This window comes from Miniopterus schreibersii (genome assembly GCF_964146895.1).
Source record: "Miniopterus schreibersii genome assembly, chromosome: 2".
Classification (NCBI taxonomy): Eukaryota; Metazoa; Chordata; class Mammalia; order Chiroptera; family Miniopteridae; genus Miniopterus; species Miniopterus schreibersii.
Window position 1 is genome coordinate 36,109,269 of NC_138102.1, and position 26,240 is coordinate 36,135,508.

Sequence of the window (26,240 nt, forward strand, 5' to 3'; positions counted from 1 at the left end):
GATTCTACGTTGGAGCGCTATGCAGAAGTCTGGCTGGCTGCCTCGAAGCTCGTGGTAAGTTGGCAGCGCTTGTGCATCCTTGGATAGTTGGCATTCCTGCAGTCCAGGGAAAAGATGCTATTAATCAGGCCATTAACAGTACGGTCTTGAGTAGAACATGGTCTCCAGCTGCTGCCATTCCTGCTTCACTTATTAATTACTCTTAGTTTATCAATATCATTTTCAATTTAGTTTGTCATGGGTTCCATGACAACAAACTTCCATCACAATCATTATTTATCTGGATGCTCATATTGCTCCACATTTGACCACTGGGAACTCCTTCAGCTTGGTCCCTCTGTTTCTTTGATATCTTCCCATTAGCATTTGAGCCGCTTTCTTACTGGCACAAGATGTTTTGGGGTCATTTTGTACTTTCCCTTCCCCAGCCCTGGAGTCAGCCATTTCCCCAAAGAGCCCTGGTTCCTTTTAGTAGAGAGTGGTGTTTAGAAACCCTCATATGGGCTCTTCATGTGCTCGTTATTCCTGGTGCATCATTGCTCCTAGGTCCTCTCAGCAGGTAGAGTTAGGAAATGTGCGTGAGTGTGTGTGTTTGTGTGTGTACATGTGTATGCACCCACCACCCACATATACCACATATATATGTAGGTATATTTCTATCTATTAATACCATGAGTGTGTATGGATACCTCCAGTTCCAAACCATCATCACAGGGCACACTTTCTAGTCTTCCTACTCTCCATATTTATAATTCCCTTCTCCAACAGCGAGAAGCTTAGCTCTGGTTATCCTAAATATATCCTGTTCATTTGCTCAAGACCTGAGTACACAGAAAGTAATTTCAGAGTTACTAACCTATACCACTGTGAGAGGTAAATCTACCAGCTAGATATAAATATTTCTTTATAGGTTTTTTTAGGTAAAATTTAAACACAGTGCAATGCGCACATCTTAAATGTACAATGCAATGAGTTTAATGAATGCATAAATCCATGCACTGTATACCCTTGTCAAGACATGGACCATTTCTATCATTCTGGAAATTGTCTCAGGCTCCTTTGCAGTTAATCTTCATACCCCACCAGAGACACCCACTGTTCTGACCCACACCCATACGTTAGTTTTGCCTGTTCTATAACTTCATATAACTAGAGTCTCCCAGTGTGTACGCTTTGGTTTCCAACTTCTTTTGCTTGGCATTGTGTCCATAAGAGTGGTCCATCTTGTTGCCTGTATCAACGCTCCATTCTTTTTTGCCGCTAAGTAGGACTTTGTTGGAGAAATATACCATAATTTGTTTATCCATTCTCCTGTTGATGGAGTTTTGGATTGCTTTCAGCTTTTGGCTATTGTGAATAAAGCTGCTATAAACATTTTTATTTAAAAAGAGAAAAAATAGCAGTTTTATTGGACATTTCTGCTGCCCCCACAGCCCACCTTTTTCTCTAACCATTGCATTGCTTCGGCAACCTGCTTTGAGCCCGTATAACCTGACAGCCCCTCGCCTCAGCTGTCCACACATCTGGGACTTCTCCAGCATGCGCTGTGGCGCTCACACATGTGGAGATGGGAAGCTGGTGGGTAGGCAGTTCTGAGGCGTGTTCCCAAGGCCCCAGCAGGACTGAACCCTGGCTGCCATAGTGCTGACGATCACGATGCACCTGTGCTGGCTCTCCCTCCTCACCTGTTCCACGCTGCCCACTCTGTGCTCCTGTTCTCTGGCATCAGGCCCCAGTAGACTGCTCAGATGCAAGCCCTTGCCCCAGGCTCTGCTTCCCAGGTGAATGCAGCATCAGCATATTATTTAGAAGCATACAGGCAAATAACAGCGGTAAAAGCCAAAAGTGTTCAAGGATAACTATATTGCAATGTTCTCTAACTTGGAGACTGGAAAGCCCCCACCCCCCAGCCCATCTCTCTCTTTCGCTGTCTCTCCCCCCCCCCCGCCCTGTAAGATACATTTCAACTTCAGCAATGTTGAAATGCAAAAGCTCATGCATCTTGTGTGTGAGTATATATGGTTGCCTTGGCATTTACTATCTGCCTGCCTTGCACTTGTGATTTTCACCAGTGTAGAGATGGAGTCTGATAAAAACATAGCAGGTGTTTAGCAAATATTTGTAAATAAGAGAATTATGGACAGCAAGGAAAAAGAAAACTGAGGACATTGAAGTGGGTTTTGGAAGAAGAACTCTAAGAGATAGATACTTAGTAAAAGACTTGAGGAGAAAAGGAAATCAGATTGAATCCCCAGGAACCTGAATGAGTCAATAAAGATGGATGAGTAGGGCCAGGCTTAAGAAAGCTTAGTCAGCAAGAGACCTAGAGAGGAGGGCTTCCCCTGCAGACCCTCCTTCACTGCAAGGAGAGTAATAGGCTCAGCAGAAGGAAATGCTTTTGCCACTAGGCCATTCCCAGCATTTCAGAGGAACAATAGGCTCAAAAAGGAATGTTTTTATAAGCACACTTCCTAAACTGGCTTATAGCAAATTTTCTATAAATCCTTTCAGTGTTCCTTCTATAATCCATGGAGGAAATTCTATTTCTCAATTCCTGGTGACATCGCTTCCCAGATAACATACTTGAATTTCACAGATTAAGATGATTATTGTGGATTAATACAACAAAAAATGGATCAAAGATGTCATGCTAATAAAGGACAGCGCCATTTGCAAACAGAAAGAAACAGTATTAAGACATCCAAAGATTGGCCCCAATAGATGTCTCAGTCTGATTTTGAAAATTCTTGTTTGCTCCCAAAGGTAGGACCCTGGAAAGGCTGCATATGCTTTGTGTAAGGAACCAGAGAAGGGCTGTATATTTGAAGAGCAGTTCAGTAAAATGAGCAGGTATACTCACCACTCCCCATTAAGGAAATCGGAAATAGATTTGCTTTAGGGGACTTTAGCTGGGTAGAAAAATAGACTCCTCATCCCATGGGCAGGGCAATGGTGAGGATGTCTTTTTGCCAGCATGGAAAATGTCTTCGTTGGAGAATGTTATAAGCTTAACAGGTATAGGCTGAGTTGTTTTTGTGGTTGATGTGTTAAGTGGAATTTTAACTTCCTAACCCTTCCAGAAAACTAGATAATAGGCATTAGGCTTATATGCTAGGGTAACAGACCATCCAGGTGCCAATTGCATTTACTGCTCAGGAACCTCACTACCACTGATGTCCCTGCAATGCAATGGGGGCCACTGGAGGCTTTGGAGCAGAAGAGTGGCGTGATCTGCTTTTATTTTAACTGGATCACTCTGTTGTGAGCAGGATCAAGGGACCAAGGACAAAAGTGAGAAAACCAACTAGGAGGCCATTGAAGCAACTCAGGGAAGAAATGATGGACTAGGGAGTATCAAGGAGGTGGTGAGAAGGTGTTGGACTCTGGATTTTATATTGAAGGCAGAGTTAAATGGATTTGTTGACAGGTAAGATAAGGACGGGAGAGTTAGAGTGAAGGCAAAGATGCCTCTGGGGTTTTTGACTTGAGCAACTGGGACCCTGGCATGCCATTGACAAAGGAGGGAAAGGCAGTGGGAGGAGCAGGTTTTGGACGGTATCAAGAGCTCAGTTTTGGACAAATTAAGTTTGAGAAGTCTATTAGATGGTAAAGTATAGATGTCTATTAAGCACTTGGATATCATCCAGACTCTGGAAAGTACTCTGTTGGAGATACAGATTTGAGAGTCATCAGTGCTACATATTGATCTTACCCGAAATTACAATACAGCTACAATGGGAAGATGGTGGGAGGAAAAAGTATAAGCGTGCATGGCGGGGGGTGGTAGATAAGAAGTGAAATATTCCTTTTATATAGCAAGGAGTCAATGATTGATAGCTAACTTAGAAAAAAATCAAGAAATAGCTATACAATATATGAGTCATATGAAACAATCATCACTATTCTTGCTCAATATCTTTAACATTTTCTTCCTCATCTTTTTTTGGGAGGGAAATGTATTTTAGAATTTATTTTCATTTCATCCTTTTTTTTTTTTTTTTTTAATGTTGAGTTCTTTCAGTAGGACTTTAGATTCTTTTTTTTTCTTTAAACATATCTTTTTTTTTAAATTTTTTAAAAATATATCTTTATTGACTTCAGAGAGGAAAGGAGAGAGAGAGACAGACAGAAACATCAATGATGAGAGAGTCATTGGGGATCGAGCCCACAACCGGGGCATGTGCCGTGACCAGGAATCAAACCCCGATTGCCTGGATCCTAGGTCAACGCTCAACCGCTGAGCCACGCCTGGCTGGGCTTAATTTCTTTTTTTAACATCTCGTTTGAGATAAGATTCACATACTATACAATTCAACCACTTAAAGTGTACACTTCAGTGCCTTTCACTATATTTGCAGAGTTGTGCAATCATTACTACAATTTTAGACTATTTTCATTATGCCAAAAAGAAACCTTGGACCCCTTAGCCTTCAACCTACAACTTCTCCAGCCCTCTTCCCCAGCCCGAGGCAGCCAGTAATCCCCTTCGTGTCTCTATGGCCTTGCCTGCTCTGAATGTTTCCTACATGGGGAGTCATACAGCACGTAGCCCTGTGTAACTGGCTTCTTTCATTCAGCTGCTTTGGGTCTTTAGATCTTCCTCCCTCTAGCCCCCAAGTTTGGTCCATCTCCAAGCTCCAGTTTCTTCTGTCCCTACTTTGCAGAAGCCTCACGGTCACCCCCCCCCCAGGTATCCTTAGAAACCATGCTTTTGTTTGTGGCTCTCCCTGTACCACCAGCAATGATTGCCACCCAACACTTCAAATGAATCAGAGAAGCTCTGACAGAGCCCTTCTGTCTCCCTGAAGGCATCCTGAGCTCTGCTACCTGAAAGCAGGGCTGCCTGGTGACCGCAGCCAGAGTTTTAGACAATTAAGGTATCGGTAGTCCCTCATCCCCCACTGCAAGTGATAACGTATAGAGAGATTTTTAGGAGAATCTAAAATTTTTAGGAGAATCACGTTTTATATTGTGGATTAGAATCCATAGCCTTATGAAATATGTCTATTCCCAAAGTCCTCTTTTATGTTTGAACAAGTAAAAGGGATATTTTTTTAAATTGAATTTTATGACTCAACAGCAGTGCTTTTATTTTCAGAGGTCTGTAGATTACCCGTGGAAACAAAACCTTTTTCCACAGTGGCATTTGACACGGGAATTGAAACATGAGTGCTGAACCTGTTTTTGACATATTTGGATAAATCAGATGATGTTCTTTCAAAGAAGTGGCCCTCATGTCCAGGATGCTGCCTTCCTTGTAAAAAATAATAATAAATAAAACTAATAAGAGTTTTATTTTCCATGCTTACAACATTCAGATTTTAATCTTGTTCATCCAGTGGGATTTATCTCAAGCTTTCGGAGCATAATTTATGGCATTTTGCAAAGAAAACCACTTCTTTAATACTTGAGAACTTTTTATGTGCATTTATTATATAAATTAACTAACCACATGAACTGAGAAATAGTCCCATTTGCAATGCAAACATGACATTCATACAAAAAAACAAAATTAGATAAAATATTTCTTGATCTAAGTTACTTTTTAAAAATTAAAGCTGTCAAATATTTCTTGTCTTAGAAGAGATACGATAAAGATGAAAGTTAGACAAAGGACAACAGGATCTTGAATCATAGCATGTAAAAGGAAACCTTGGACCCTTGTAAGGGAGGCTATGGAAAGGCTTTTAGTGTGTGAGTGACACGGTTTTGTTTTCTGTGTGGAGAATCTGTTGGAAGAAGCAAAAGTCAAAGCAAGGAGATCAGGTGGGGAAGTTACATACTTTCTTGTCCAGGCAAATCTCCTGGGGTTCTTACTAAGCGTAGATTTTGAGTCAGTAGGTCTGGGGTGGGGCCTAAGACGCTGTGTTTCTAACGAGCTCCAAGGTGAATACGCTACTCCCGGTCATGGACCACACTCGAGTGGCAAGGGTTTAAAGTAGGGCAGTAACAGCACAGACAGAGGAAATGGATGGATTTCAGAGCCATGTAGAGGAAAGGATAATAGGATTAACTGATTAATAAGGAGAAGTGGATGTAAGAGCCGATGATGAGCCCCATGTTTCTGAGAGAGTGTGTCTGTGTGGTCGATTAGTTGGTGTTGAGAACACAGAAGGAGAGGCGTGTTTGTCAATGAAGATCTTGATCTTTGGAAGCATCCAAGTGGAGATGCAGGTAGATAGTTGGATTTATAAGTCTTGAACTTGAACAAGAGGGCTAGAAATATAAATTTGGGAATCATCAGGGTAACTAAATGGTATAATGGACCCAAGAGAGCAAAGAGGAGTGAAAAGATGAGAAACCCTGGAACTGAGCCTTAAGAGCTTCCAGTAGTTAAAGGCTGGATAAAATAGCTTGAACCCACTGAGAAGACAAAGGACAAACCTAAAAGATAAGAGGAAACCAGGAGAATGTGTGATACAGGTGCCAACAGAAGAGATATGTCAAGAAGTGAGCACAGTCAGCCATCCGGATCTGAATAAAAAGATAAAAGACTACAAACAGCCGGTGAAATTGCCCACCTAGGTCATCGGTGAATTAAGTACGGTTTCTGTGGACTGGTTTGTGTTCAGCAGATTGGAGGGATCTGAGACAGGAGGGTAAAGTAAAGAAATTAAACACACTTCCAAGAAGTTTGTTTGTGGAGGGAAAGAGATAGTTGGGATGGTAGCTGGGGGGGGGGGGGGGGAGATGTGGTATGGAGGGAAGGTTGTTTTTGTATCTTTTCAAATAAAATAGACATGGGGATGTGTAAATGCTGGTGGGAAAGATTGAGTTGAAGAAGAGACTTAAGATCCAGAAGTGACAGGGAACAAGAAAGAACATAAGGTCACTGAAAAGAGGGAAGGGTGGAAGAAATGGACTTAGATGTGGGGAAGGTCATGTACCCTGTTGTAACAGGAAGAGAGAACTGGGGCCAATGTCAACAGGTTTGTCCACATGGGGTGTCTACTGAGAGGTTTCTCATCTGATGGCTTCTGTTCTCAGCAAAGCTGGAGATGAGGTCATTTATAAAGAGTGATGGGCAGAGGAGGGGTGCTGGACTGTGAGGAGAGTGGGAAGAAAACCCCCCTGGAGTAGCAGGTGGTAATTTGAGACTAGTGATCTTACATCTGTAGCCAGCCTGCCCCACAGTGAGATTTGCCCCGGTGGGGCTCAGCATCCCAGCTGCAAGAGAGAGAAGGTAGATGTCCATCTATGGTTGGAGATTTGTCAGGTGAATATGCAAGAAAAGTCCAAAGGGAAATAGAGTTTGGTTTAAACTATTGAAAAGAATGTTCTGTAGGCTATAGGGCCTGGAACACAGTAGGTTCACAAAAATTGTGTTTATTATTACAGAAGAAGAGAGACAATTTCCAACCTCCTGCCAGCCCTCCACCACTCCTGCCCAACCATTGTCACCTACACACACAACTCCAACCCTTTGTCCCCCCCACAATATTTGTATAGAATGTAGAGGTGCTTTTGGAGGTAGATGTGATATTTATTTTATATAGACAGTAATTTTGCAGTTATTTTATGTGTCCCCACTTCATTATTATCTAGGTGAGAATGTAAAGTCTGAGAAACTGGGTTCTTTGTTCAGTTATTCAGCTTACCCCTGGAAAAGTGTTATGTGCAGCTAATTCTGAGTTTCAACAAATGATACCACTTAAGAAAAGTAATCATCAGATGAGCCATGGTGTGTAATTTATTATAATCATAATAATTTTAAAGAATTCCTTATTGAGAAAAATCACATTTTTCTAAATATAGTGGCACTTAAAGTCTTTTTTTTCTTTTAAGTTGTTTATTATTGTTGCTAGTCTCTAAGGGTTGCATGCATTTGGTCTCCTCTCTGAAAATGTAAAGTTTCTACGGAAGTAGTAGATTTCAACATAAAGGTCATATTAGGAATGACTAGTGACAAAATCAGAAACATGTTTCAGTACAAGGAATTAGGAAGTTGGGGAAATAAAATTACTTCTTTAAGGCTGAGTTTCTTCATCTGTAAAGTGAGGAAATTAGAAAATATGACCTCCAATATTAAGAGTCTGCACTATCCAAATGGTAGTCACTAGTCCCATGTGGTTACTTAAATTTAAATTCATTAAATTAAATTATAAATTTAGTTCCTCAGTGACTCTAGCCACATTTCAAGTGTTCCATAGCTGTATGTAGTTTGTGGCTACTCTATTGGGCAGCACAGATATAGAACATTTTCATCATTAGAGGAAGTTCTACTGAGCAGCTCTAGTCTATAATTCTAGTCTTAATACAATTGCAAGAGAGGGAAGATGTTAAGATGCTTCCAGAAGTCATCATGTTATAATTTTCCACTTAATCACACTGGCCAACATTTCTGGAATACAACTATATCTCATTTGGCCCAGTGGATCAAGAGTGAACTTAAGCAAGGTGGACCTGTTGCAATAAAATAATCTCCAGGTAATGGAGAGACATTCCAGGCCCCTCCAGCCTTCTTTCCCTTCTTTTCCCACATTTTTTTTTTTTTTGAGTGCCAAGTCCTAAGTCTGCTACTGAGTATTCAAAGATAATTGAACCTGTCCATTTGATCTGGTAGAAATATAGGTGATGATAATACAGTGTATTTGGTAAAGAAATATGAATAAAAGAATCATCAGAGTTCTATGGAAATCTGCAGGAAAGCACATAACCCTAACTGAAGAGGCAAAGGAAAGCTTCCCAGAAAGGACCATACTTGAGGTCAGCTATAAAAGATGCCCTAACCACTGAACCAAACCCGCCAGGGCTCCCAATATTTTTAAGTGCTTTGTAAATAGTAGAATTTTAATTTTTAAACTTGCTTGTTTCTGACACAAATAAGCAAGTATTTATTATAGGTTTCTTCTGTATCCCCATACCTGGAACCCTCTTAGTATCACAAGAAAAAAAACTAAACTTGAACTTTGACCTTAAGGAGCTCATGACTTCAGGGATAATTCTTCTATGACTCCCTTTTCATTAGGAAGGTCCAATGGCAATGCTCCCAGAAGGCCTGGATCCTCACTTTGCAAATTTGTCTCCTCGTGTTCTCACCAGTTGTATATGTAATTTGGACCCTGCCTTTATCTTTAACTACAATTATGTAGTATGGACTTATTTACAGTACCCAGTCCCGGATAGCTCCTTTGTCTCTTTCTGTCAACTCTACATATCCATGTAGCATGTTTGTAGTTTTTTTTTCCTCCTTCCTGTACTTCCCTAAACGTGTCCTGTTTAAACTCTATTCAATGGACTGACCCCTCACTCAACTCACTAAGGTCATTCATTGGGATCAGGGTTCAACAAAGAACACCCGGGGCACAGCTCTGGCCTGCCAGCGGTGTTTGTAAACAAGCTGTCCTTGGAACACCTCATGCTCATTTGTATGTACAGTCTTTGGCTGTTTTGCTGACACATCAGTGAAGATTATACAATCCACATAGTCTAAATTATTGATTATTCAGCCCTTTACAGAGAGATTGCCAACAGCTGATCCTCATACTCTATAAGAAGATCCTAAATTTAATTTGAAAAATTTCCCCACTGCCAGATTAAGCAGCTACACAAAGTGAACCTCCAGTGGGTTTAGGGCTCTTGTCTATTCCCCCTCCCCTACCCCTTCCTCTAAGAAACTGTCCTCTGTCCCTGGATTCTGATGGATGGTTCTGCCCCTCTCACTGCCCCAGCCAATCAGAATCCTCTCTACAACTTTCGGCTGAGCAATCAGGAGAGATGCTCCCTTTAAATCTGGGCTCTCAAGCTGTGAGAATGATGAAGACCTAAGGCTGACATACCATCCTGCTCTCCTATGCAAAGAGCCCATCAGACAGGTAATGCAGGCAGAGGCCAACGAGCCAAAATATCAAGACACACAGAGCCCTGATTACCTTCTTTGAATCCCCAAATCAAAAGCTGGTTCACATCTTGCAATTTTTCTCTTTGAACTTAACTGTGACTTACTTCTAAATACTGAATTTCCCAGTTATACAAGACAATAAATTACTGTTTCTCCTTAAGCTAATTTTAATTGGGTTTCTGTCATATGAAACCAAAAGAGTCCAGACAAGTAAAAAACTGGAACAAGGAATGGAAGGTGCAAGAGAAAAATTGGGTAGTTGGCACGGGTTAGACTGGATGGAAAACACTAGGGGTCCCTGCATCTGGAGAGCTGGCGGTCCTTGACTTGAATGATCCTTGGTTTGAAGTTGACTAAATGGTTACCAGTTGTGCTTCTAGGCCTGGGTCATTCGTAGACTTTGGACTCAATAGGAACAGAGGATGAAAATTTATGACATCCATATCTATATACACTGGTCTAAACAAAAGAGGGTGCTCCCCACCAGAAGCCACTGGCCTGGGGCTCTGGATGCCTTGGCACTGCCCATGACATGGACATTGGCCATACTGGGGTACCACAGCCCAATACTCAAGAGAATCTAGATATTAAAAGGCCAGAAAATGCTATTAAAAGGTTCAGATTCAGGGGCCCTGACTCAACAGGTTAATGAGTTTGGTCTCCTACTTAGTATTCAAGGGAGTTATATCACCAGAGCAATTTAGTGACTAATCTCAGATCCATTGTTCCCAAACTCTGCCCCAAGGTGCTCTGAGGTGCAGAGAATTTACAAAGGTATCATGGGATATTTAAAATTTAAATTTTTTAGGAAACACAGTAGTGTTTCCTAAAATAGAAACACATCTATTAAATACCACACTGACAGGTAGTCCACAGTTATATTGTTTTCAATGATATCACATGTCTTACAAAGCAGTTGCTTATATATTTGGCAGTTGCTATGATAACACAAAAATAAATGTGTAACAAGAATTGAAACTGGTGGTGTCCAATCTGATTCTAAGGTTTGAGAAGTTGTGCAGCATCCAATAGGAACAAATGTCCCCTTAGCAAGTAATTGTGATTATTTAAAAATAAAATTAAAATATTATTTTTAATTTGCAGCATTATTTCTTCAGATGGCTACTAAGTTATTAAGACAGAAATACTCAAGTTGTTTGTACCTAGCTTCTTAGTTAATTGTACTGTTAGATACTTTTTTTGGCTCAGAAATGCTATGAAAAAGATACTAAGGCCTGACCATTGTGGCTCAGTAGTTGAGCATTAACCTATGATCCAGGAGATCACAGTTTATTACCGGTCAGTGCACATGCCCAGGTTCCGGACTCGATCCCTGGTGGAAAGTGTGCAGGAGGCAGCCAATCAATGACTCTCTCATCATTGATGTTTCTTTTTCTCTTTCTCTCCCTTCCTCTCTCTGAAATAAATATATAAAAAAGATACTAAGATACTAAGGATGCTGTGAAGGAGAAAGTTTGGTACTTTTGCACTAAGACAATCCTAGAACCCAAATACTCACCAATGGAACTGGGCTAGTAAAGCGGTGCAGCCTCCAGAAGGACCAGCCTGCCCAGGCTCCTCTTGAGTGTGGCCATGGAGGACCATAGAAAAGGTAGAACCTTCCAAAGAACAGAGCCAGTGCAGCACCAGGCATGCTTGGCTGACTCAGGCATGCTTCCTACTACCTTACTTTCCAGGAAGGTGTCATGCACAGTTGACCCTTGAACAACACAAGTTTGAACTGCATGGGTCCACTTACATGTAAACTTTTTTTCAATAAATACTGTGAAAAGTATTTTCCCTTATGATTTTCTTAATAACATTTTCTTTTCTCTAGCTTACTTTATTGAAAGGATACAATATATAATATATACAAAATGTGTGTTAATTGACTGTTTATGTTATTGGTGAAGCTTCTGGTCAATTATAGGCTACTGGTATTTAAGTTTTGGGAGAGTCAAAAGTTATATGTGAATTTTCAACTGCTCAGGGGATTAAGCCCTGCATTGTTTAAGGGTCAATTATATATTATAGATGATTATTTCCTGCTTATTTCTGCTTATTTCTCTTTCTCCAATATTCATATAAGAGTTTTTAAGGTGGCTATCAAAATGTTCTTTTCCATAATATATTAAACATAATATACTAAGGATGATAACACTTACCATTTAGATACAGATTGCCGACCTGTGAAAGGCCACATCCAGACGTGACAAAGAGTTATGCATATTACCCAGAGCCCCTGGACTAGGATGATCTAACTGGAAGGCACTTCGGCTTGACTTGCTTTGGGGAAGAGATAAGTACATGAATGGATACACATGCTGAGAAGGGTACAGAAGAAATTATACCTATGGAGAAAGAGTACGTGTGTGTGCACAGGTGTATGCATGTACTGGGCAGCCGAGGGGTGGAATATATCAGGCCAGAGTCTTTGAAAAACTGTCTTCCACATTGCATGCTATTGGGATTGGACTGTTCCCTCCCTGTGTTTTCTTGCCCTCTGGTTACAAGAATGCATATACACAAATTTGAGTTCCTCCACTAGATGTGGTATATAGACACTAGGTAAGAGAAAGTCAGTCTCTTCTCTCTAGGATTAGAAAGACCACACAGAGTGACTCTTGACACCACCCTGAGAAAACCTTTATGAGGATGAAGCCACACAGACTCTAGCAGAGGGGAAACAGAGGAGAGGCATAAAGACAGAGTTCTGATTTTATCATTGAACCCTCCCTCCTGGATTTATCCACGACTGATTTAGCCAAGCTTGGATTTCTGTCACAGCTAAAATTTCCCTTTTGTGCTTATAGACGTTTGAGTTAGGTTTCTGTCACTTGTTATTCAAAGAGTTCTGACTAATAATATTATAACACAGCTTCTTAGGAAACCAAATAAAACTAGACTGGAAAATCAAGGCATGCTTAGTTTTTTTTTGCAGTGAAGCCTTGATGGAATGGTAGCATTTAGGGCGGTATTTTCATGAGGGTTCCAAGAATACTTGGTTATGTGCATTCAGGAACCAACGCCTGTAACTCATAGGCCCATTTTACCTTTGTGTGGTTACACAATCCTCTTTAAGCACATAATTCCCTAGATCCCTTTGAAGTGAAAATTAAAATCATTTTCCACAATTTGTCTTCCTTGTCAGAAAGCTGGGCCAAGGGCTTTTAAAAACTGGTGCTGCAGTTTTTGTGACTGTAGGATGGATGACATCACCCTTCTGGGGATGATTTCATTTATGCCCTTTCTGGATATATCTGAAAGCAAACCCAGCTCCCAGAGGGAGGGAAATCCATACACACAGAGCTTGATGAGTCTTTGTATACTAAAGCCTTTATAAGCTGATTGACAGGGTCGAGTGGCCACTGTTCAGAGGGTGACAAGCCCTGTTAATTGGCTCTTTGCCAGGCAAAATTGCACATGAGAATTTTTCTAGTGAGCCTGTTCTAATGTGCCCTTCTAACAGCCTAAACCTCTCCAGTGTGAGTCTCTGGAATTTCCACACTGGGATTGTGCAACTAAAAGCCCCCCACACCCCACTGGGATCTCAGACCCCAGTCTTCCTGGTAAATTTCATCTCCAAGTGCAATAATACTCAGGGGTGAAGGAAGCAATAGAGAGAAAGATAGACCTTATTAAAGCATAACTTTTTGGCTGAAATGAGCATTTATTACTTTTGATGTACTCCCTGCAAAATGTTCTGAACTCTCTTTTGGCAGATTTTGCCACATATTCCAGATGATTTCTTATAATTAGAAATATTTTACCAAGTAAACACCTGCTTCTATTCCCTGCTTCTGTGCTCAGTTGCCCAGTGATTGAAGATTAGTGCTGTAGTTTCTATGGGAGATAAAGTTTAGACACTACGCCCAAGGAAATATGAAGCAATGCCTTTTAGCAGAAATGTAAACTATGTACCAAGGTCCACAGGCCTTGGAAGAGGAGAAAGGAAGCTCTTGATCATGGAACTGAGCCTGGAGGAACCAGTTACGGAGGGTTGGTCAGAAACACATATATAGTAAAAGGGGTGTATTATGGGCTGAATCGTGAGTGCTCCCTCCCCCAAATTCATATGTTGAAATCTCAACCCCCAGTATCTTAGAATGTGACTGTATTTGAAGATACAGTCTTTAAAGAGGTAATTAAGTTAAAATAAAGTCATTAGGGTGAGCCCTAGTAAAATATAATGAGTGTTCTTATAAGATGAGAAGATCACGGGACACACACTCATGGAAGACTATGTGAGGACACAGGGAGAAAGCCGAGGAAAGAGACCTCAGAAGAAACAAACCCTCCTGACACCTTGATCTTGGACTTCAAGCCTCAAGAACTGTGAAGAAATAAAGTTCTGATATTTAGGCCACCCCACCCACTGGTACTTTGTAATTGCAGTCCAAGCAAACGAATGCAGGGTGCAACTGAAAACTGACTTAGAGTGATGTTGCTGTGAGAGCTTGTGCTCTGAGCCTCACACCCACAGAATGAAACTGCCTTTTCACCATTCCACAATGTAGCTGGATCTTTTCTGAAGGCTTTAGCATACATTTTCTTGCTGTCACGTCATCCAACTACGACTAGTCATGCTTCTTTGTACTGATCTTAATAATCTGTCTTCCTCTTTTGTGCCTTCACCTGCTGAACATGTGTAGAAATTTGTCAAGCCTTCTGTTAGTTACTTATCCAAGATACTCATATTTCTCTTTAAAGTTCACCGTGTAAGTCCTTTTCTTTAATCTGTAAATTTAAATTGCTAATGTGCTACTTGTCTAGCTGTTCTTTATAAAGTGGCATTTGCGGGTGTTTATCTTTTCAACTCAAAAGAAGGGAAAAAGATTGTTGAATTCTTGCTTTTGGTTGCATTCTGAGCTCTGCTGAAGCTATGGGCTGGCTTAGGGGATTTCAATACACAGGTCTCTATCTATGGAGGAGATTTATATAGGGTTATGTAAATGTCCTCTGTGGTCCCAAATATGTGTCAGAGCACAAGTCATTGCCAATTCATGTCCTTAGGTCAACACAAAAGACAAAAAGGGCCATGGAATGAAAATAATCCCATGGGTTAGTGTCTCCATGGAGACCTGGGAATGCATAATCTCTATGGAGACCCTCAAAATCTCTCCTTCTGAAATTACAAAATCTCTCCATAATCCCTATGGAGACCCTCAAAATCTCTCCTTCATTCAGTATATGATCTGTTGTAATTGCAAGCTGAGAGTGAAGGAAAAGTGGCAAGAGGAAGATGAAAAGGATAACCCTCTTCTTTCTTTAGTAAAAATATAGATATTGTGACTCTGAATTTAATCAACTGTGTTATTGTAAAATTCTTAAATTAGGATTCCGGGAGGCCATGTTCCTAGGATAGAAGAGATCTGAGAATCTAGTATTTACACACCCAACACTGAACCAGATATCTGACATATAGTTGGCATTCAAAAAATGTGTTAGTGTATAAATGAATATAATGGGCAATTGGACAGGACCCCATCATGGGCTTAGGCCCTGTCAATCATCTCTGCTCTGCTAGAACAAAGGGAGAGGGCCACTGTCCAGGGTCTGCTGGGTAATGTCTGCATATGACTGAGTGGAACAGTAACTCCTAATGTGCTGCTTCTCTTTTAAGGACAATGGTGTTTAATAGTACAAATATGGTTAAAAGAGGAAATGTAGTTCAGTCATGGTGAGGAGATAAATAGTATAGGGGACTAGACCAGCTAATGAATGCAAGTCACTGTGCCCAGATAAATTATATCCCACTGTAACCCACATGTTCTTAACCTCACTAGCCTCTGGATACCAAAAGGGGCTCAGATTACTTTTTATATCCAGACTATTATGGTCCAAGGCCCCCGGGGCTTATTTGATGGAAATTAACCTACTGCAAAATAGGCCCCAGTGTTTGAGAGTTTCCTCTGGTATGCCTCAGATCAGTGCCTTTACGTTTCTGTCCTTTTGTCCTGTTTCTTCCTCTTTATCTTCCTGCCATGTTACCGCCCTGACTGCTGACCCTAAGGAGAGACCTCTAACCATGATGGTCTCTGCTGGCTGACCACTGACTGAAAAAGCCATCTTTAATTCCTGAGATAGCCACTGCTAAATCTTGGTGCATATACTTCCAGGTTTTTCTGTTTACACACACACACACATAAAATTACACATATATGTAAATAATATATATTTAAGTATAACTTCATAAAGTAGTTTGAGATCAGACTATACATACTGTTTTGTATCCTGAATTTTCTTTTTTAATGATATAAAATGAAAGTATTTTTCCATATTACTAAGCATTGAAATACATCATTTTTAATAACTATGGTATGAATATGGTATCATTTACTTACAATTTCTGTTAGACTTTTAATCTGTTCCCAGGTTCCCCACAATTAAAAATATTCATTTGCATTTCTTGGTTGTTTCCGTAGCATACGTTACCGTAAATAGAATTCCTGGGTTGAAGATCATGAACATTTTTAATATTCATGCTCTTGCTTGTTTTGCTGTTCATCTCCTATGTACCCATTTTTTAGGTACACAAAATTTACACAAGATGGTAAACTCCTAGGTATCAGGGTTCATGCCTTTCTTAACTTTGTATTTGCCACACTCCCTTCACAGTACTTGGGGCTGGCAGGGCTTTAGTGAAGTTAGTAGACAATCACAAAGGGATTTGAAAGCATCGTGGAGAACCTCGAGGAAGAGCTCGCCTATTTCCAAAGGGAAAGCAGGGATTAAGTTTTAGTACCCCACGCCTTGTCTGATGCAGAGCGCAGGAGGGAACTGAAATTCTCTGAGTACAACCACACCTCAGAGACTGAACACTTATCTCAGTGGAGGACTTTTGAGAGTTTCCTCCAATAGCCTGTGAACTCTTGGGGGCTCTTTTTTTTTTTTTTTTTGCATGCACAGCCTCGCACAGCAATGGTGCAACGTGGGCATTCATGGACACGAAGGCGGTGCCCGGGTCCCAACAACTTGAGGTACAGATAATTTCAGCGGCTACCACTCCGTCATAAATAAAATGCTTTATGGAGACAGCACTGACTCATTCCTTCGTCTTTCTTTCCTCTGTAGCTGGAGAATAGGGTCTCAAAGGCGGAGACAGGGCTGTCGCCGAGAGCGGCCCGGGGCTTTCGCAGGCAGCGGAAAGACGGAGAGGGCCGGGGAAAGTCTGGGCGCGTTTCCTCCGATTGTCCTCCCTTCCTCCCGGCCCCCCCCCCCGTCTGGGGGCGAACGCTCCCGCCTCGGTCCAGAGTCCCGAGGCTGTGTCCAGCCCCTCGCTTCTCAGCTGAGTTGCCAGCGCCGAGCATTCCGAGCGGGGCAGCTTTCAAGTGGCAAAAGCGCTGGGCACGAGCAGCTCCCGCCGCTCCCTCGGTTTCCTGCCGGGCTGGTCGCTAACTTCACCGCGACACCGAGGAAGCGCCGCCCTGGCAGCTCGGGACCGGCCCCGGCCGAGGCCCCCGGGGCGCTCTTCCTCCCGCGGCCTCCGGGCCCCGCGCAGCTCTCGGGGGGCAGATGGGGAAGGGGGAGCCTGCTTGGACGGCTGGAGGACAGCGGAGTAGGAGTCGGTGCTAACCGCTCCCTCCTCGCCCAGGCTCCCCAAGCTCCTGACCCGGGCCGGGGGTGCGGGCGGAGGCGGCCTCTCTTTCCCACGCCCGGGGGACCCCCGGCCGGGGCGCTCTCCTAGCACCTAGCCGAAATCCTCCTTCCCGTTCGGCCAACTGGGGGCGCGGGCACCTCGCGGGCCTCGCCCAGGTTTCCGCCAGCCCCCGCGGTCGGCGGCGCGGGCGCTGCGGCCTAGGGCTCGCGGCGGCCGCCAGCCTCCTCCCCCTCCCGGAAGCGCGGGGCGGGGTCCCCGGCCGGGGGCGGAGGCGGGCGCGGGGGCCGGGCCGGGGCGGGGCGCGCTCCGCGCTCGCGGGCTCGGCCGTCTGTGCGCGCCCACTCGGGCTCCAGGCCGCCGGGCTCCAGCCGAGCAGCAGCAGCGGCAGCAGCGGCCGTAGCCTTGTAGCGGCAGCGGCAACGGCAGCACCTCGCGGCGAGGCCCCGCGCCCCTCACAGCCGCTCCCGGAGCCGTGCATGGAGGCGCCGCCCGCCGCCCGCCGCTGAGCCTCCGTCCGGCCCGGGACCCGTGGGGGCTGGGGTGGCCTCGGGCTCCGGCCGGCCCCGCCGAAGCCGCACTCGGGCTTGGCCGGCCGTCCCCACCGCCCGAGGGCTGCGCGTGGCCCGCGGGCCTCGTCGCCCGCGTGAATCGCCGCGGCCCGGCCGCCCCGTCCCAGGAAGTGGCCGTCCTGACCGCCATGGCTCACTCCCCGGTGCAGTCGGGCCTGCCCGGCATGCAGGTAGGCTGGAGCCGGGCCGCCCGGGGAGGGATGCGCGGGCCGGGCGGAAGCGGGGAACTTGGCGGTGTAAACACGGCCCCCCCCACGCTGCCCCTTCCGGGGTCGCGCGGGCCTCTCGCGCCGCCATCCCAGCCCCCAGGGCGCCCTGCCCGGCGCCGCGGCCGGCTCTCGGGCCTGGGGTGGGGGGGCGCAGGGACCTGGGGCCGTGGCCCGGAGGCGGCCTTGCTGGCCCGGAGTCGCGGCGGTCAGGGAAGGATGTGGGGTGCCGGACGCCTCCCTCTTCCCCCAGCGCCTCCGAGCTGCAGGCCCAGCGCCGGCCTCAGCCCCAGGGGAGAAGTGATGTGGGGAAATGCCCGAGGAGGCCCCGGCGCGGTCTCTGGGCCCTGCGTGCCTGCGGGGGGTGGAGGCCCCGGTCCCCTCCCGACGAGCCGGCGGTAAAGTTGAGCGGCGGGAGGGGAGCCCGGGCGCGCCGCGGCTTGTCCCGGGCCGGGCGGGGCGGCGGCGGCAGGGCGGGGCGGGGAAGGTGTAGCTGCCAGCCCCGCTTCCAGCGCGTCGGTTCCGCGCCTTTCCTTCTGGTGCCGACGGAGGGGAAAGTGCGAGCCCGTAAACCTGGAATAAGGAATCACTCGGACAACGTGCACTCCAGTGTCCCGAACCGAGGCTGACCCAGCGATCCCGGGACACTGGGCTTTTTTACTTTGAGGCTTGATTGGATCCAGATGAGCCCCTTCCCAGTAAACCTCTTTCTTGATACTTTGTGGCATCTTGGCCTACCAGTGACTTTTTTGGTGGGTGGGGAGGAGTTGAATTTCAAATTGACATGAATACATGAACGTTTTTTCCATTGGGGACTGTTTTTGGTCCTTTGAAAAATAAAACCACCATCCTTGCCTAATTTGTAATATTTGCAAGCGCATAAATGGTGGCAAAATGGGATTAAAATCTCAAGACTCAGTTAGGGTATGTGCTTAAAGTTTTGCTTTCCCAGTTAAGCTAAGCGAGCGAGCCTAAGAAAACCACAATATCCAAGTGGATTGTTTGTTTTAAAGACATCTACCGGCTCATCCTCTCTTCCCTCGCTCTTGAGGGCTGAAAGGAACAGGGCTGGGACCTGGGCTCCTAGAAGTCGGGAATCTGTTCCCCTCTTCCGAGGCAGATCATTTTCTCTTTTTAAACTGTAAAAACAAAACTGGATTTCATTGTTCAGGTTTAAAATAGAAAAATAGTAACATAATGTTGCCAGGATTTTAGTCCGAGGGTTTTTTGTTTTGTTCTGTTTTTTTAAGGAGTAGCAGTTAAAGTTAATAAATCTTAATTGTGTGCTTCAAGAAAACTGCCCTTGAATCTCATCTAAAGAGTTTTAAAACTCAACAGGCGTTTAAAACCTAAGCTTCTGCTGACTGCTAGGTAAAAATCAGATGTGGTTTCTTGGTATTTTCTAAAGTTCCTGCTTTGGTTTTGTTTGAATAGGAAGGCAGAGTGAACTGGGTGAAAAATTATTTCTGACCGGTAGAGCAAGAAGGCCCTTCTTATAATGATTTAAAAAAATACATTTACCCAATACTTCATTTAGACTGACTTTTATGCTGTGTTAATCAGGTTGCAATCTAGCACAAATGCCTCCCTTAGAGTTTACCACGAGGTATTCGGCTTTTGAGGTAAGTGAATCAGTTTGAAAAGGTACTTAGAGCCCCGCTGGCTGGTGTCCTGAAGTGTCAGTATCAGACGGTTACCAGGTGGCATCTGGTCTCAGTACATTTTTTGCCCTTTTTTCTTTATTCAGGAGTGTGGAAAGTGAATTTCCTGTAATAATTTTGCTTCCTAAATAAATATAGTGTATTTCCTAGGTAATGTTACAAGGGAATGGTGTTTATTTTCCTTTCTCAGTATATAAAGCTGATAAGTTTTTACTTGGTTGAAACAACCAAATTTGCAGCTGTTAAGTTTCAGAGGTGCGAAGGTGACTTCTGACGGTCATCCCAGCATTTGCATCTACAAACTATATGATACTATATTTGTATTGTATATCTGCAAACTGTATAATTGTTTTTAGTGTGCCATTTGGGGGAGAACATTCCTCTCCTTCCCTGCCCCCCCCAAAATCCCCCCCACAAAAAAAAACAAGCACGTTTATTTTCTTTGAATTAGTAGCTGCTGCGGCCCAGGGACGCTTTCCTCAGAGTTGTTGAGGATTAAGTTAAAGGCACACGTGCCTTTGACTGTTCTCTAGGATAAAACAGAACTACTGACCCTTCTGTGCTCTGTCCTGATACATCTCACATCCCTTCCTTTTTTTGTCTCTCTTCTGACCAGGACTTATAAGGAGCTGGCTTAAAAATTTCAGAAGGCAGCCGAGTGAATTGACAGCCTAGGCAGAGGTCCTTAAAAAATAAACCTGAATGAAAGAACATTTTAGTATAAACATCACTTTTCACTGTCTTGCAAATCATTTTTATGCCTCTTGATTCTTACTGGTACCACTTGAAGCATAGGTATTTTTATGCCATTTTCTAGATGTGGAAACCAGCAGACCAATTGAACTGATGAAGGTGAGATGGTGTTGTGTGGCAAATTTGTGGCTTGAACCCAGGTTATTTCCTACTTTCAAGGCCATACTCCTCACTGTGCTGTATTATTGCTTTAGTATTACTTTTGCAAAAACTAATGTTTATTTCATTCCAACTTGCGTTTGCTAAAGAAATTAGAAGTGTGAGACCGATATTTATCCAATTAGCAGTTGTTACTGAACACATATGTGCCAGGCCCTAGGTGACTGATGACTGTAAATCTGAATGACTTATTTCAAATAAATGTTTAATGGAGGTTGCCAGGGGCCTTTCCTTTTTTACCTCCCACGCCCTGGTTTCATATTAACATGAGGGAAAAATAGAAATCATGAACTGAATGTAGTAACTACAAGTAGACATGAAGAAATTAGGTTGATTTGTGGATTTAACTACACCCTGTCCTTCATTGAACATGCGGTGTTTTACTCAATTGAGATTAAAAGAAAATCAAGCTTCAGTTCAAGGCAGGGCACTGATGAGCATATAGTTTGCATAAGTTGTAATTTAAAAAGAATTAAATTTTGGTGTATAATTTCTGTTACAGAATTTTATCAGTCACTTTTAAACTTTTCTGGACTGTCACTCACGTAAGAAATGCATTTTACATCAAGACCTGAAACAAAAGTTTTAGAAGACTGTTCTAATTCTTATTACTTGTGAAGTAGTTGTGTGGTGTATTTTATTTAAAAAAAAAAAAAAAGGTGGTTGCAACACTACATTGATTTCACAGTTGAGTGATTTTGGTCTAAGTTTGAAAGATAGTGATTGGCTCTGTCACCTGTGTCGTGGGGCCTGAGTTCAGTTAGCATGTTTTGAGGATGTCATAAGTTTAATATATTCTCATATTTGAAAATATAGACACCTTATAAGAATAGTTAGAAAATGGAAAGTTCTACTGGTTAGCGTCATCCTTCCATTTCTCTAGCTGCTGGGAGAAACCTTTGCCCGAGAATGCTTTGTGTGGGGAGAGCAAGGAAGACATTTAATGACCAGTTTGGATGCATGGGGAGCTTTTCTTAAGTATTCTTGCTTACCCTGGGGAAACCTTTGTGCTCTGCAAAATCTGGGAAGTGAAGGCAAACAGAAGGACAGCTGCATTTAATTGTGGCTTAAGTGCTTTTTTTCCCCCCTCTTAGTGTCACATTTCCATAGTTTTTTTTTTCCTGTTTCCATGGAAGAGGCCTCCCCATGTTCAGCCTCTTACCATCTGCAACCTGGGGAAAGGTTGGTGTGTGTGGAAATTTAGAGTATTTGTGAGATTTAGGTTCTGAAAACACCTTGAGGGAAATGTTGAACTCTAGAATGTGGCCTAGTGTCTTAAAACGTTGGACTGGATGGAGGGTCCACGTTCATGCAACACATTTGTCTGTGGAGTGTAGTAGCAGCAGCCAGGGGAGGTACAAGTGAGAAACTCCTTAGGGCCTGTCCTCATGAAGTCAGCAGCATAGCGAGGGCCCATTCAAATGAGTAACTGAGGTGCACAGAGAGTAGAGGTGTGTGGTTGGAAAGCTGGTTCTCAGAGCTGGGGGTGGAGGGGCAACACAGGCCCAGGGAAGGGGGTCCTGTGTTCCTGGCTGCAGTGGGGTAGTGTTGTTGAGTGTCCTATACTTTAGGAACTCTGCTTTCTCAGTTGCAGGTGGTAGGAGAAGGCGGAAGGAGTTGGATTCTGGAGAGCCTTGGGTGCCGGCTGGAAGGCAGTGATAGCACTTTAGGTGAGAAGAACCTCAGGGTAGTGAGAGTAGGAGCAGAGAAGACTGAGCCGAGCCGTTGCAGGTCCCAGTGTCAGCAGGATACCACAGGTGGACCTTTTCACAAGGCTGACCTTAACCTTGGTCATTTGAATTCTCAATGAACATTTTATAGTCTTCTATTTATTCTCTCCCATCCCCTTCCTAGGACCCTTTTTGCTGTTTTGTGCTGGAGTAATAGGGAAAATAAAGACACATTTTTCTCTAATTATTAGTGGCCTAAAATAAGTTTTTTTTAAATACCTAATTTAATACTTCATATTCCCTGTTTTCCTATGTCACCAAAACTTAACAGTGTTAAGAATTTGTTTTGCTTAAAAGTGATTTTGGGGATGAGAGTTTTCAGAAGATTTTTAAAAATTAAAAAAATATAACTTGGGGCAGTCCAGGACATTTTGGTTCTCATCCCAGATCTGGGAATGTTCTTGATAGTATTTCACAGAGAACCAAGTAAGCTTCAAGTAGAAATTGGTCAGGTTGGATTTTTCCAGGCAGCTGATGTAGCACAGTGCTCCCGCAGAGAGAAGTTGGGGTAAGTGGCAGCCACTGTAATTGCATTCTTGTCCCTTTTGTAGTCTTTGTCCTCAACTAATGTGTAGAGCTGAGCTTATTTAATGCAGGTTGACTTGGCTTTTCAGTTGAACAGTATTTTTCTAGGATCTTGGTTTAAGATGCAGTGTGAGTAGTTACTGAAGAAATGAGTCTGTTGGTAGTTGCTGCTGCTTTCTAGTATATTTTTATAGTCCTGCTAAAGCCAGAGCCAGGAGTCTGATGATCTCTTGAGAAACATGCCACTGCACTCTCTATTTGGGTGATTTCTCCCAGTGATTCAGAGTTGCCAGCTTGGAAACTCGTACCTGCAGGAAATGGACCACACCCAACCAACCCTTCTGTGACTTTTTTTTTCTGCTTTAGCTGAGCGTTGTTATCATGAATGGAATCTTGTGGCAGGAGTGCAGGAAATAGAAGTTGCTATGTGATATCCCTCTCTTGCTGCTTAGAGTCAACCACTGTCATTGGACCAGTCATTTCCCATAATTCATATTTTTGCATTGCAGTGTATTTAAAACTTAGTGCCAAAAGTGTTTTTCTTTTTCTTGGGAAAAGAAAAAACATGGCTATTGCAACACCTGCCTCCTGGGGGTGAACACGGAGTTTCCTAATCTAAAACTTGGCTCCCTGGTTTCCAGGGTTGAGATTAGAGAAAATAAAACAAGATGTACCTTTGTTTGCTACAAAGTGTAAAACATCCCAAATTGTGGATTACAAAGAGGTCGATGTACACACCCCTAAACACAGCCCTTGTTGACTTTAGGGACCTTCCATTATGTTCTCATGAGGGTTCTTGGTCAGCAAAAGGAATCTTTAATGTTTAGCGTCCTATTAGTATCTGAATAAATTCTGGGGACATTTCAAGTTTTATGTTAATGCTGACCAAATATGTAGGTGGTGTTTTTCTTCCTGTTATTTTAAGTCTCTGTTTTCAAAAAGTCTTATAGGTCTTATGATTTGAAAGGACCATATAGACCCAAATCCTTCTATAAATTTTTAATTATTTAGGATTTTTATTTAGATTTTGTTAAAGAAAGTATACCTATGTTTTAGAGAGTCAGATGGCTTCATAAGGTTTGTTTGGGAGGGTAACAGTTACTTGTCCCTTGCCTCCATTTTCTCCTTCCCAAAGGCAGCCCCTTTGATCTTTCTTAGCCCAGTGTTGTTACTCCTTTGTTTATAAAGAACATTTAAAAAATTGCTGCTACTTTTTTTCTAGTTTCAGCCATTATTTCTGAAGATGAGGATTTATTTCTCTTGCCTCCTTCACTCTTTTATTACCTACCCTTCTTCTTCCCAATATAGTTACATTGTAACTTTGGACAGATCAGTGTGAACATTAATGTGACTGTGTAAACAGTATTCACAGCCCAGCCATTAGTACACCAGGATTGCTTTTCAAATCTTTTTTGGAAGTTGTTTTTTGGTAATGTACTTAGTTCCGGCTGCTGTAACAGAATAGCATAGTCTGGGTGGCTTAAACAACATTTATATCTCACAGTTCTGGGGGCTGGGAAGTCTGAGATGAAGGTGCTGGCAGATTCAGTGTCTGATGAGAATTCTGGTTCACTGACAGTTTGTTTATTGCTGGGTCCTCACTTGGCCCTCACTTGGCAGGAGGGGCAAGGGTACTCTCTGGTATGAGAGCATTAATTCCAATCTTCAGGATTCCATTCTCATGACCTAATCACCTCCCAAAGGCCCCACCTCCTAACACAATCACATTGCGGGGTAGGTCTCAACATACAAATTTTAGGAGGACACAAACATTCGATCTATAATAGTACTTATATTTATTCAACTTCAGACTTGCACCAGTTGTTGAAGCCTTCTCTTGAGAAGTACAGACAGAGCAGACAGGCTGTCATCAGTTCCACCTTCTTGCAGAAGTTTTCCTGTGAGCCTTCCGGACCTGCCTGATGTGGCCTGGGGATCATTCACACTCTGGCTTTCTCGTTTTTTGTCCTTGGCTTCCTCGTGCTGCTCTCTGTTGGGTGACCTGTTTGCTCTCTCCGATCATCATCTTTCTTGGTTTGCACCATTGTGTTGGTGGAACATATTTTGCAGTGCCTTCTTGTGAATGGGGGTACATGGGAAATAGGTATTTTGAAGACTTGGGTATCTGAAAATTTCTTTATTTTTACCTTTCCCTTCCATTGATTTTTTGGCATGTGATACAGTCTTAGGGTGGAAATTATTTTCCTCCAGAATTTTGAAGGCATTTCTTCACTGTTTGAGCTTCCAGTGTTGCAGTTCCACACCAATACGGAATTCTGTGTAGACAAGCTGTTTTGTTCTTCATTAACTTAATAGGATCTGAATTTTTTTCTTGAGACTTTTACTCACATGTTACCTCCTCTTCCTCTCCCGAACTTCTGATCTGAAGTTTCACAGTGACTTATCTTGGTGTGGGTCTATTTTTATTGTTTGTGATAGGTACTTTGTAGGCCCCTTTAATTGGGTAACACAGGTCTTTTTTGTTGATTTACTTCTTGGACTTCCCTTCCCCTCCATTTTCTTTGTTCTTTCTTTCCTTAAACTCTTAATTATTTGGATATTGGATCTTCTGGACTGGTTTTAGTCTCCTTTTTAGTGGTAGAGGCCACCTTTAGGTGTCCACTCATATGCCGGGCCGGAGGGAGGGGCGGCGCTATCAAGATGGATGGAAATCTGAGCCCTTGAGTATGGCTTTTTTAAACAGAGATGTCAAGTGCTCCTATTGGACAGGAGTTGAGGAATGGCTTTATGTCAGTTTCTTTTAGCTTTCTATACATTTCTCCTTCCTGGGAAGCCTTTCCTGGAGCCTTCTGACCTGCTCCGGTCTAGACTGGTCATCCTTGTTCACGCTTGATGTACCTCTCAAGCTGATGCCTGGTCCCTTCTCTGGCCTGAGGCTTCATGCTCACCTGAGCACTGGATGGAGGGAAAGGACTGAGTGTGGGCACAGTGTCTTATGTGGCTTCATTCTGTGCCAGAAACCCTCAGTTTTCCTTTCCAGGAAATATGCTTTCACTTGTTTCCTTGGTAGGGGAGGCACGAAGTAAATGCCTGGTGTGGGGAGTGAGGAAGGCAGTTGGGTATCTGACCACTGTAACTCTCCCTCCTTGTAGGTGCTCCCTTCCAGAGGTACCTGTGCTGCCAATTCCTGAGTTTTGGGGATTTGGCACTGTGAGTGAAGTTGATTGTCTGCTTT

At 43.4% G+C, this 26,240-nt stretch overlaps 1 protein-coding gene across 1 annotated transcript in view; it reads left to right on the forward strand.

Moving 5' to 3' along the window:
* The first annotated feature begins 17,718 nt into the window (after positions 1–17,718).
* STK24 (serine/threonine kinase 24) overlaps positions 17,719–26,240 on the forward strand; it is a 105,445-nt gene continuing 96,923 nt past the window's right edge. Inside the window, exon 1 of the mRNA XM_081129009.1 lies at positions 17,719–18,180. Within this exon, the coding sequence (XP_080985135.1) occupies positions 18,139–18,180 (42 nt within the window). The 5' untranslated portion in view covers positions 17,719–18,138. The remainder of the gene's footprint in view (positions 18,181–26,240) is intronic.